The sequence below is a fragment of the Nipponia nippon genome, unplaced genomic scaffold, assembly GCF_047370975.1.
Source record: "Nipponia nippon isolate SJK-2023a ecotype South Korea unplaced genomic scaffold, ASM4737097v1 scaffold_2, whole genome shotgun sequence".
NCBI classification, from domain to species: Eukaryota; Metazoa; Chordata; class Aves; order Pelecaniformes; family Threskiornithidae; genus Nipponia; species Nipponia nippon.
In genome coordinates, this window is record NW_028262336.1 from 57362643 (window position 1) to 57375930 (window position 13288).

General features: G+C 41.7%; 1 protein-coding gene across 4 annotated transcripts in view; it reads left to right on the forward strand.

Annotated features, from left to right (window-relative positions):
- Nucleotides 1–1427: 1427 nt before the first annotated feature.
- Nucleotides 1428–13288, forward strand: part of PPP2R3B (protein phosphatase 2 regulatory subunit B''beta) — a 54833-nt gene continuing 42972 nt past the window's right edge. For 3 of the 4 annotated variants that reach the window (XR_015704787.1, XR_015704786.1, XM_087757882.1), the window contains exons 1-2: nt 1428–1551; nt 3199–3649. Coding sequence is in view for 2 of the 4 variants with exons in the window: in XM_087757882.1 (XP_087614008.1) it covers nt 3302–3649 (348 nt within the window). In the remaining 2 variants the exon portion in view is untranslated. Of the gene's footprint in view, nt 1552–2471; nt 2494–3198; nt 3650–13288 lie in introns of those variants that run through there. The other variant, XM_087757883.1, reaches the window with a different exon arrangement.

A 13288-nucleotide genomic window follows, 5' to 3' on the forward strand; every position in this document is an offset into this window, starting at 1 on the left:
GTTGAATGTAGAATCTCATTTGAAGACTTGTGAAAATATATTTCAATGTCTACAGCAGTATGTCAAAGCCCTCTGATATACTTACAACAGTACCACTGGTTTTCCCAGACGATAATATTTTGAATATTACAAAAATATAATGGCATTGATCTGTACTAGATCTCTCTCATGGCATCTAGCCTTTCTTATCTCTGTGTCCTCTCTCCAAGCCCCCAGAAATAAGAAAGCACGTCCATTCCTTCACTTACTTACCCTGTTTTAATCTTGTCTGCATTTTTAGGCCTTCTCTTCCAACTACTGAAAGATGTAAATGGCTGATCTCTAGTACAGCCTCAGTTCCACAGCACTAACATTTCAAGGATTCGTGGTAACCTGTCATAAATCTTTGGGCCATCTGTCACAGTAAAGGAAGTGGAAGAATGTAAAAGGAGTAAACCAAAGCAAGTATAGCCACAGAAGGAAAAGACAGTAGCGGAAGTAGGGATCCGATGTAAAAATACAGGTGACTTGCTGATGTACAAAATACCAAGGAAAGAAATGATACGGGGGTGAGGCTCTCATGTAAAATCCCATTGACACGTCTACCTAGGGAGCCTTGCAGGAGCGCCTGCGAAGGCTGGCAAGCACGCGTTTTCAGCACATTACCCACTGCAAAAAGGGGCTGCAAACAGACTGGCACACACTCTCCTCTCCGTAAGATTATCTTTTTATTTGCTACTGCCTCCACTTTCCCTTTCATCCTCTCCTTTGTACTCCTGTAACAGTAATGGCAACGAGAGCAATTATTTGTGTAGAATCAGTATGTTGTGTTCTCCTTCAACAGGGCTGGGCGGCTGGAACGAGCAAAGGTTAAGCTCCCGTACTTTGCCAGCTCGCTCAGAAAACCAGGCAGCGAGCAGCTCGCTGTGAGCCGCAGGTCAGAAGCCGAGGCCTTGCCACAGCCGCCCTGGAAGCTCAGTGCAGGCGACAGGCCGCGGGAGGCCCGGGGAGCGGGGGGGAGCGGAGCGGCCCGGGACGGCGGCACGGCGGGGCACCGCTCTGACCGCGAACCCGCAGCTCTCGCGGCGGGAGGCCCCGCCGGCCCGCCCCAGCACCTCACTCCCCCCCCCGCCCCTAACGGCACGGCACGGCACGGCGCGGCGCGGCCGCCCCGGCCCCGCGTGGGGCTCCTCGGCGGGGGCGGAGGCCGAGCTGGGCCAGGCGGCTCCCCAGCGGCAGGGGCCGAGGGGGGCCGTGCCCGCCGCCGTGACGGGAGCGGGCGGTGACGGAGGTCCCACCCCGGCGTTCCCGCCGCAAGGGCTGCTGGGAAGGCGGGGCGAGGGGGGAGGGCGGACCACCGCAATCCTCCGCTGTGACGTCACGACGCACGCAGAAAGCGCCGCGTGCCCCTCCCGCGCCCCGCCCCCTTGTTCCCATAGTGACCGCCCGTCGCGTCTCCGGCGGGGCGGGAGAGTCGAGCTCTCGCGAGATGTCGGCGGGCGGGGCGGGGCGGGCCGGAAGGAGGCGCGGATTTGAAGGCAGCGGCGGGAGGGGCGGCGCGGCGCGCGGCAGGTGAGTGGGTGCGGCCTTTCTCCTGGCGGGCTCGCGGCGGTGCGCGCCCCGCCCGTGCCCCGCAGCCGCCACCCCCCCCCCCCCCCCTCCGGTCTTTGGCGCGGTGCGAAGCCGCCTCGCCCCGGCCCCTCCGCCCGCCGGCCGTCACCGGGGGGAGCGGGGGCCGGCAGGTGTGCGGCAGCGGTGAGCCGTTCCCCTCCCCACTCCCGGGGCGGCGCCGCCCTCCTCCCGCCCCGGCCCTCGGGTGCGGCTCTTGCGGGCCGGCCTTTCCTCAGAGGCGGCCGCTGCCACCCCGCGCCCGGCTCTGTGCCCGCCGCTTGTCGCCGGGCGTGGCCGCCCGCCTTCGTCGGCCGTCCTGCCTGCCCGCGGGGCCGGCTGGGCTCCGGGGGGCGCCCGCTGGTGCTGCCCGGCGCCGCTCTGCTTCCCGCCCGGGCAGGCGCTGCCGGGGGCTCGCTGGCGCAGCGGTCGACGCTGTGGGAGCGTTGATCTGGAAAAAAACTCGCGAAACAACGTGACCCTCAGTTTCAGCAGCGGAATAACCTGGCTGTTAAGTCATTAAACAGAGAGGTGTACAACGTTTAACTGGTGCGGTGTTACAAGGTTTATAGTTCTGCTGTGGGATGAAGACTGAGCTTTGATTTTAATAGTGCATCCATTTGCTAGGTGTTACTAATTTCCCAGTTCAAGTGCTCAGTTTAAGGCTGCTTTGACAATGTATTTGCGTATCTTTTCTGCCTTCTACATATGGGTCAAATATTGATAAACTTTTTTTTAAAAAAAAAACAAAAAACAAATCAGGAGGAAACACAGGGTTTAGTTAAACTGTACCAGGCGACAAAGTAATTTGATTGTGGAGATGACGATGGTAACTTGGGTTCTGTTCTTGGTATTTAGCTCCAGTCATCTGGCTCTCTAAAAAGATCTGTGTTCTCTTTGTTTCAGGTGAGCAACCGAACCTGAAATCATACTATCCCAGTTCTTGAATCACATCATGTTTCATATTGGCTTTAAAAAACTGTAAAAGTGAATGTCAAATAGATCAGTTCTTAAAATATCGAATGACTGTGTGGTACCAAGTGGGCAGTCAAATCAAATCCTGAGGAAGGATCTTTGGGAATTCAGCTGGGCATCGCTCATATCGGGATGCATCTTGTGCTGCAATATGCAATGGAAGATTTTAAATCAGAAGCATGGACCTTGGAATAAAAATTGAGCCTTTGGTCTTAGCTCTAAATCTCTTGGCTGAAAGGCTTGCTTCTTAAATCTTAATTGTACTGTCACCAAGGCTTTGCATAACCTGCTTAGACATTTAGTTCTTAGCACGTTCAATTGTAAGTCTTTTCAAGGCTATTTGGCATAATAAATGCATGTTTTAATGCATGTTCTTGGAGAACACTTGTTAGATGGCACTCAGACTTTCTCAAAGAGCTATTTCTTTCTCTCCCGTCTCCATCATTTACACAGTATGACTTTAAAAGAAATTATCCTCTGGATTTGACTCTGACTGATTAATGGCTTACACTTACAAAATGTTGTTGTAGTCATGTGTTAGCGGTGTATCTCACAACGCCTGTTGGTATCTTGAGGGAATAAATATCAAAACTTTGTTAAAACTGTAAGATTAAATAATAGTATTTTTCTTAACAGGAGTCCTGGAGTCTATGAAACACTGAAAGTCGAGTGGAATAAGTAGATGATTGTCAAACCTTTATTTTGAATTTGATCCAACAAAAAGGGAAACTGGTAGAAAATGTCACCTGGGAAAGTTCTGCAACCTGTACTGAAAATGAAGGTGGATGAACTGTTTTTGTGCTGGTTGAGTCAGCCTGCAACTCAGCTGATGCTAAAGGACTGCTTGAGAAGAATCAAGAATGAGGAGAAAACGGAGATTGGTGATGGAGATTCAGGAAATGGTAAAAATGAGAAGTTTGCTAATAAAAATTCCAATTCCAAGCAATGCGTATTAGGAGATACCAGATTGCCTTTGATGTCTTTCAGTCCCCCTCAACTTCCTACTACTCTTCCTTTGGCAACTCCAGCCAGCCCAAGGAATATTTCTAATGTTAGAGCAACCCGTCGATCCTCAGGAACCAGAGTAGTAAGTTTGTTTCTTACTTATTAGACCTGTTTGTTTAAATGGAATTGAATTTTATGTTTGTGGTATTGGCAAATTATGCAAGTAATTAGTTTCCCCACAGGAGGTGTCGAGAGTGGAGTGAAGCAGCAGCACTGAACATAAAATGTCGATGTTTTTGTGCCATTAGCAGTAATGGCTAGGTGGCCTAAACTTCCAAAAGACTGTCTTGGCGCCTTGCAGCTCTGTTGCTTTTTATAAGCCATACATGCCTGACACAAAATGAAAAGGGAACTGTTTTCTATTTCCAATAATTTTTCTGTCAAGAGCAATATTGCCCTTGTTCTTCAAAACTGCAGAGGGGAAGGCATCTTAAAAATTCCATATCCAGTACAGCTGATTAGATTTGGTATATCTGCTCTGGTTTTGAGCTATAATTTCAAACATCATGCAATACTGATCTGTGTTGCAACTAATTTACATGTTATGTTTGCTTCGGTGGGTGCAGCGTAGATAAGGAAAAGTCAAAACAAGTGATTCTTGCTTTCTGAAGTATTGCCTCTCCTGTGCAATAAGGTTAGGGCTAGTGTCTGCTTTCTTGCATTTCTTAACAGGCGTGAACAAACCAGAAGTGGTGGAAAAGCTAGAAGGAGCCTTATAATAAAAAGATAGTTTTCAGTAATGTCCTTGTGTCCAGTGTGGGGGAGGACCCATATTTACAGTCGGAGAATGAAAGAGAAATAATTGCAAAAGCCGAAACTTGGATAGATGGGTCAGATAGCCATGACAAAGCAGGTGTCATCCGTGAAATACATCACACGCTTTATATGAAGAGAAAAATCTAGCATTCTATCAGATCTGGTAGTTTACAAAGGCTATTTAGTTTACTAAATAGATCACAGTTGCTGGATACCTCTTACTTAACTTACTTTTGTCAGAGGTAATCCAAACCAGGTATACATGCTTCAGATGTCATGCTTTCAGTAACAGGCCCTTCCACTGTTAAATGCAATCTAACTCTGGATAAATGTAAGTCCCTGTGTTTGTTTGCAGTGTTATTTTTATAACATACTGCCTTGACTGCAAATATTCCTTTGTCTAATGATACCAGGCACTATTGTTAGTACAAGACTCAAATTTGGCTCCACTGAATCTGCATATTAACAAAGTAATTGTTTTGCTACTGCTTGGTACACTCAATGCTTCCTTTCTAAGAAGGTCTTGATTTATAATAGACAATGCCCTCTGTGCAAGAATGACACCCCTGCCCCCAACCTGAGATTTTTTTTTTAAACTTGTAGTTCAGTTCAATCTAATGTCTAGCCCTTTTCATAAATGGTAAAAACAAAATTGGATAGAAAATGATGTGATGACTGACAAAACTAAGCATTGCATATATGATCTGCCTTACATCAAAGGAGTTTTTAAGAGGCATGCTGTTTCTGCTATAGGACTATAAATTCATATAATTGAATAATACTGGTAAGTTGTAAGTGGTCGTGGCTCCCAATCACTCTACATACTTTGGTGCCTAACTCAATACACTGGCCAAACCTCCTGGTGTCCCAGGGAAGCCTTCTCAGGTTGGTAAGGGTAGAGAGGTTAGAGCTGAGGATGTTATCGGTTACCTCTTGTCACCATGTTATTGGTGTCTATTGAATGTATATACTTACCTTTCTACCAACAGGAGTCACAACGTGACTATTGTTTTGCACTAAAACTTTTAATCTGAAGCGTTGCCTTGATTTCATAAATACGAATTTTCAAATCTAGCTTGACAACTTGGAGTCCCCACTTCTTAGTTTCAAGACATCACACTTCCAGTCAAAAGCTTGTCTAGATTGACTTTAAAATAATAGGGACTTGTATTTTATGTGTAATCACTAGCCAGGCAGCAGGGCATGACAATTGATTTACTTTTTTTTTTTCCTCTTTATGTTCACACCATTATATTTCCTGTTCTAGTGAAATGTGGAGAGTTAGCAGATGCTGAGTTCATTCTTGTGTCAGATAAAAGCAAGCAAAGGGAGAGTTTCCATTAAAAGCTACTGTCACCTGATGTACTTGATCTCTAACTCATGTACTGTAATTTCTCTTTGTGTGTTTTGGACAATTGCTTTAAGTAGCTGCCATGAAGAACTAGAAGAGATTAATGAAGAGTAACATTCTTCACTTAATTGGAATTGTTTGTATAGTGCTGAGAGAGAACCTAGAGGGTTAGGTTGTTGGGGGTTTTTTGGTTGTTGTTTTTTTTTTAAGAAGTTGGACTGCAATAAGAAATTTATTTGTGGCTTTATTATTCAGCTGAACTTAAGCTTCATCCAAAGTTTCCTAATCTTTAGGAAGTGTAAATTACATTTGGAGCAGGCATCAACTCTTAAAATACCACCAAGAGTTGCATAATTGCATGTTCTGCCATGACAGTGTATTTTCTCATAGAAAGCAAAATATACCCCTTTTCCTTCTCGTACATCCATAAACTACCCGCTGCAGAGTCAAAAGTGGTGCATCTGGGTTTGTGCACTTAATCATGGCTCACAAATGGAGCCACAATGGTTTTACCTACCTCATCTGAGTTTAAGTACGTTTGAGGTCCTTGTCTCGTTTCTCTAAATGGAAGAAAATGTTTCAGATAACTTTTTAAGAAAGAAAGCTTGTACTGTAGGTCTGGTAATACAGATTTAAAGTCTAAATAGCAGTCCTAGAAAATGGTAAAAGTTAATGTGCTTAAGTCTGTGTGCTTGAGGGTGATATTAGGAAAGGGCTTTTACATCCAGCCATGAAGAGCTGGAGAATTATTTCTTTTAGGACTATATAAGTCAACTTAGGCATCTTATTAAACTTTTTCTTGCTGTACACAGGAATTCTCATGATGCAGTGTACAAGCAGTAAACTCATCTTGGCAGGCTACATTTTCAGTATCACTGAGCTGAATCACTACATTTGATTATGGGTAAAGTTGCTGTACACGTTTTCCTGTTTCTTAAAATGTTCCTGCAACTTTTTTGAAGGACACCAAAGAATAAAGCTGATAACAGAAAGCTGTCATGATCAGGTTGTTACTAGGTAGTAAGTATGAATGTGAAGGAAACCACTTTTTCATGCTACAGGTTTCTGTACTTGTTAGAAAAAACACATTTTGCAGAATGGGAAGCATTCTTGGAAGACCAGTCTTGAAACTAATTAGGTATTTAATCTTTTAACACCTTAAATGGTAGCATATGAGCAAAACAAGTTGGTGGTCTGATGGCAACTGTTAAACAGCATTAAAAGTACTGTAGCTGACCGCTATTGTATTCAAGGAGATCTTTTTTAAGAGGTTAGCTTGTAATTGAAGTTTGAGGGTTATATTTTTTTCCAAAATTCAGAAGTTGCCACGTGTTTTTGCTGAAACACTAATGTCTTGTCAGAGGAGAATTTGCTGTCTTTCAAGATAGTTGAAGCCCTCCACTGATTAGCGAGTCCAAAGTACTTTCTCAGATAATGAAAGCACCTATGTGGTCTTTATGTTAAAGACGAACAAAAAACTGAGGCACTTCGAACAGGAATTTGTTCATCTGGACAGGGCACTTAAAGCCAGGTTCTGGAAAAACACTAATTCAGAATAAACTGTTGGCTTAATCCACCCACACATTTTGATATCTAGACAGAACTCTACCATGAAAATTCCTCTTATGGTGTGTTTTAGTGCAAGTGAAAACAAAACAGTGTTTGTTTAGGGTATGGGTTTTTTCCTTTAGGGGAGGTACTTCCCCTTCGCTTGCATGGTGTCATTCAGAGTGAGGTCAGTATCTGACTGCATCCATTGTACAAACACCGTAATTGCAAAGTTCTGGTCATCTTTGTTATGTGGTGCGAAGTGCTTGCTAGTGCCTAGTATTCTGCAAGTAGGCTTGTGATTTGTATATGTAATAAATGTATTAAAATAACAGCAAATCAGAGGCATAGAAAAATATCGACAATTTAAGTCTTGAATATTTTGAGTACATTCTTGTAAAGAAAGGAAATTCTATAGCTGTAACTTTGAAACTTGAGGAGTAGCTGGCATAGCTTTCTTCTAACCCTTATCACTACTGTACATGGACTTAACAGTGTTTGTGGCACTCTAGATTATCTTAAACATATGGGGTATACACAATTGTACACTGTTCATCACATTGTCAAAAATGCCAGGCCTCAAGGCCTAAAAGATGCCGCAGGCAAGATGTTTAATCCTAACCAGCTGGTGTGCAAGGCATCTGGGGAAACAATTCACAGAATTCCCTATGGGCATTTCGTGGGGGGGAGATGCAGAGAGAATGTGATATGATCTGAAGTACTTCAAAGTTATTTTCCGTTTCTCTGCAGGGTCAGCCTTTGATATAAAGGTACTTCTTGGATTGGTTTCTGTATATCTTTTGCTTGACAAGCATACTGTTCCTGCTTGTTATCCCATGACAGTTATTAAAGCTAACTGTCCTGTTTTTCTGTAACTTGTAATTTTTTTACTACTTTACTATATTGCTGCATAGCTTTTTTCATCACTACCATTCTTGCCATATTTTCGTTACCAGTTAGTTGATCCAAATGGAGTGGCACTACTAGAATCCGTTTTAGTTTAAAGGGAGACTGGAATGAAACCTTTTAACATTGACAGAAGTTTGAGCATAATAACACTTAACATTGCTTATTGGAACAAATGAGTTCTTCTGATGACTTGAATTAAATGGTAGCTAGGCTTACACCTGCATCCTTTAAACCAGTGGTGAACCATCTGTGTTCTGCACCTGCGCTTGAAGTTCATTTAGGGGACCACCTTCTACTAGCAAGGAGAGAAATAATGCTCATAAAGTGTCAGAAAAGTAAGAGGAACGACAGTGTTTGAATCCTGTCAGCTTTTCACTTAAGTAGTTATTAAGCTTTGATGTCGGCCTTGACATTTCAAGTGTCTAGTCTTATATGTAGTCTGCATCCAAGTTGCTACCTAGTAAACCTTAATACTAGAAGCAATGTTAACTACTAAGTCTGGGTTACGTAAACTGTATTAGCATTGCAGTGCACGCCAGATTACGTGGTGCAGGACTGAGTGTGGTCTAGCACATACGCTCCCTAACTCTGTATTATGCAAAGCTAGTGTTAATAGTGCCATGTCCCATCACTAAGTGGGTAGGATGGCGGACTTGGCTTCCAACTCAAGCCCGTGACTTAAAGGCAGACTGTAAATAACCTGGTATCAAACTGATGTACTTTTACGATGATAACAGGGTACTATGACAGATGTCAGCACTAATGTGTTCACAATAAAGGTCCTTCTATGGTGCCAACAAAGGAAGGACAGCCAGAAGTTCACATTAAGGTCCAGAAGAGTGCAGCTATAGGTGTTCCTAGAAAATCATTATTAGTTTCAAGTGTGGTGAAATAATAGCAGTCAGCATAAGCAGCACTGGTAGTATGTTGTTGTTCTTCTTAGGCTTTGCTGTACTGAATAGCTTGGAATAGAAGAATTGTTATCCTGACTAGAGAACCAGCTGTTCATTTTATATATAAATGAGAAACTAAGTTATTCACAGTTGGTAGTGCTCTTCATTCTAGCTGCGTCTTGTACCCTGGGATGTAAATGTTATACTTTTCTTAGCAGTAATTCTGTTTACGCATTGTGCTTTGTTAGAAGAAATAGTGATCTTTTGTCCTCTTTCAAAGTGACAGTTGCACTTGAAAGAGAAGATATTTCTGTCCTACTGGAAACTCATAAATACTTCTTATATGCTGCATTCAGTCTTCAGAGGTTTTGGCATTTCTAGTGCTGAAAAATTGAATTCAGAATTATATGTGGCTTTCTTCAAATTTAAAATTCACCTGAATCCTGACACAGGACAAAGTCAAATATTTGGATGAAATTTATTCATCACAGGCACTCTCTCCTGTGTGAGTAACTGTCACTTAAAAGCAAACAAAAAAGTTCATAGCTGTATGAGATCATTACTTCCAGTTGCTTCTCTCTGTCCAGTCTTTCAAAACATTTAAACTTAATTATAGCTTTACATCAGTCATTTAAACAGTTCATTCTTTTAACAGGTGGTTGGTCTGGGAGGAAATTAGATATAGAGGAGATAGCTTTCTTTTTTTCCCTCAATGATGTTTGAGAACCTGTCTTATATTTTTGAGAACCTTTCCATATGCCCTACACTTACTCCGTCAGCAAGAAATAAGCTTGAGGCTAAAAGTATGTGTGGGCTTACTGCAGTACAAAACGATTAATGCAGTTCATCCAGTGAACCAGTTTGTCCACTGATAGACCTAGTCAATGACTGCACAGAATTTTTCAGCAAGCAATGTTATGAGAAAAATCTACAAAATACCAATGGTAATATCATATGGCTGAGTTTTGCAACTTTAGAGGCTTTGCACACACAACTGTCTTGAAAAACTCAATGAAAGTTAGGCAACTTAAGTAGTTGCATCGATTCAAGAAGATACCAGTTAAGCGCTCTCGTTTTCTACAGTCCACAACAAATGGTTACTAAATTTAATGTTCTAACTGTGGCATAATATGTAAATAACTCCTTTGTGTTGAGTTAGTGTGGTGTTCTTGTCTTCTTAACCAGGTGGTATTAATGTCTTGGTAGATAAGATTAGTTTGTATTCTGTAAACAACAGATACATCTTAAAATGGGTCCACAGAAAGCTAACCATGATCAGGAGATGCTTTTAGAAGTGCATTTTGGTACTTAATGTTAGATGTGCCCCTTTTGCATAGCAATCGCTGTTCTTTATAAAAAAATAGCTAGAAACTGTTCAGCCACCCATGTACCGTTTCTTGACCGCAGGTACTTGCAGGGATAATGGGCTCTTAGGGCTGTTGGGATATGTGCTTAAATAACCTTGTGCATACTGCTTAGTTTCATTTCATATGGAACTAGCCTTACGTATTTGTTCTGTGCAGATCTTACTAGAAACTTTGGCTGGTTCCAGGCAAGAAATGAGATGAGTTGGAAGACTACAAGGAGACTTTCACAACATTTCTAAAATCTATATGCAAGGAGAATGCAGGGAAAGACCTTAGGAGTGGGTGACAAGGGAAATACTGCAAAATATCTATAAAACGGAGTTGTAAATGTGCCCACCGTGAACAAGGTTTGATTGGACCTTCTTGACATTATCTTGACCAAACAAGCTTGTAGAGCTTATGAAGTGGCTTGACCTGATCTGTTTTCAGAGTTCAGCTGAAGCAGGAGAACAGTTTCTATACAGTTTTACTCCTTTAGAAGCTAGATTTGTATTGATAAACAGTAAATATTCTAGTGTTTGTAAACGTTTCTACTAGATATGATCATCACTGATATATCGTAAATAATCTTCATCCTTGTGGCACACGTCATTGACTAAGAAATAAAGCAAACTATTTGAAATTAAATAATGTTGAAAGCATTTAGTGGGCTAGATTTGTCTTCCGTCTATTACTAGTCTTCATGAGTAGTCATCATTTACAGCAAGTACTTTAAAGTCTTCTGTTGTAACTTAAGATTTTAAACAAAAGATCACCAATTTTGTTGTCTTACTCTAGTGTGTTAACAGCAAGTATCTCCTAAAATTTTGACTACTTGCTTACTTATCAAGTAACACATTTAAGCTTAGTATTTTAGAAAGATCTTCTAGAATGTTTGAAAAATATTTAGACTTCACATCAAGACTTCCAGTGGTGGAGAATGGAGGAAATTGCTAGTCAAGAGTACTGTTGCTGTTCTGGCAATGTGTTTGTGGTGTTATACCTCTGTAAGTTGTCTTATTCCTTAAGTCTTATTTCTTCATGTGTAATGGTTGCCCCTTTTCTTTATCATACTGAAAGCTAAAGTTCAGGTGGTTACCAGTGACCAGCTTCTTTGCTCTGCCTTCTTTCTTTGCTTTGTCCTTTACCACTGTACCCTGCTTGCAAGTTTGGAAGTGCATGACTTTTCATTTAGCTCTGTAGAAACGAGTATAGTTTCTGTTGCCTCTGCATTTCCTATATCAGCAATGACTTCATACTGATTCATGATCAACACAGTAGTGTTAGTTCAAGAGTAAGTCTCTATAGGAATTCTACCAAAATCCCATTGTTGGTTGATAAATTACAATTTGTGATCTGACTGACTTGTGGAACAAGGTTGTATCTTAAGCTTCCCAATCTGTTGGTTTTGCTTTAAGATCTTTGGGGAGGGAAATCTCAAGTGAAAGCGTAAGCAAGAAGCTGTCCTGCAGCTGTCTCTGACTCAAAATTATTGTCTTGTGATTTCAGGGACAAAATTACATGTTGTGTTAGCCTGTGATGCTGGAATTAAAGTAGTGGTTGTACTTTCATACACCAATCATTCTAGTTTTGAAAATTATGAAATTCCAAGATATAAATGTGTTTTTGAAAGGACTAATTGAAAATTCAGTTCATGTCAAAATGAAGAAGTACTGAACAGCTGGTGCAATGTTTAAATAAGTTGCTGGACAGTTATAAAACATTGTCATTCATGTTCTTTATACCAGATTACTCTGTCAACTTCTAAATTAAGGTGACACAAGGTAAATAATACTAATCTAGAAGTGACTAAATAATCCAGACTGGCCCGTGTGACTTTGAAAAGTTGCATAATGCAAAACATTGGACTCCATTATAAAAGCTGCTGTCTCCTGTAGGAAAATCTCGGTGGCATTCTGTATCAGCCTGAACTGATTCTTCATTTCAACCTATTCTGCTATTCAGAGGCTTACCTTCGTAAAGTTGCAAATGTGTATGTTGTGGACTGTAGCTTCCTCTGTGGATAGTCTCTGTAGCATCATGGTTCGTCTAAAATGTAAAAATCAGGCATCTTACTAGAGCAAGTGTGACTTTTATTTGTATAATCCATACTAGATATTTTGCTTATGTCTTTCTGTGTTTAATAGCCACCTCAGCAGCATCAATTAGGGTGTACACGGTTTTCATGATCTGATGAATAGAGTCATCTGAAGATCGTGAATAGTAAATAGGTTCTGCCTGTAGAGCACCATTCCAACAACCTGTTTCCATTAAAACTCTGTTTATGCTATACGCAGATAAATAAAATGTAAGCTGATAATGTTTTCCTAAGATGGCAGGGAACATGAGAATTGTTCTGAAAGGAATATAAACCATCCATTAACTGTCAGGCTTCAGTTTTATAGTATCTAGTGTTGACGCTTGCTGAAGTTAGTCTGCCAGATGCAGTTAGCAATCTAAAAAGGCCCATGCTATGTCTTTGGACTCCAGGCAGTGTAATCATAGCAAGGTGACATGTATCTTATCTTGCTTATAATTTGATAACAGCACATGGCGTGGTGTACATACATGGCATTCTTTTGGTAATGCGCAGAGAATCTGATCAGCCCATCCTTCCTGGGCTACCAACACGACCGTATATCTCACATCTAACTGGTGTCTTTTTATTCACTGTCATGCCTCCTAAAAATTCTGGATTCTCCTAGCAACTGTAGAAAGACCCTTCAGGCATTGCTCTGTCTAAACCAAGAGTACTGGAAAATTTAAATAATCATTAGAGAAGGTATGTACATGCAAGACTTCCTTGTTTTTTAATTGTCCGCATGTTCTATGGGGAGGCATTGCATCCTCCAAGGAAAAAAAAATGTGTGTGTAGACCCAGATTCACATGAACTTCCTTCCAAGGCCAAAGGATCAGT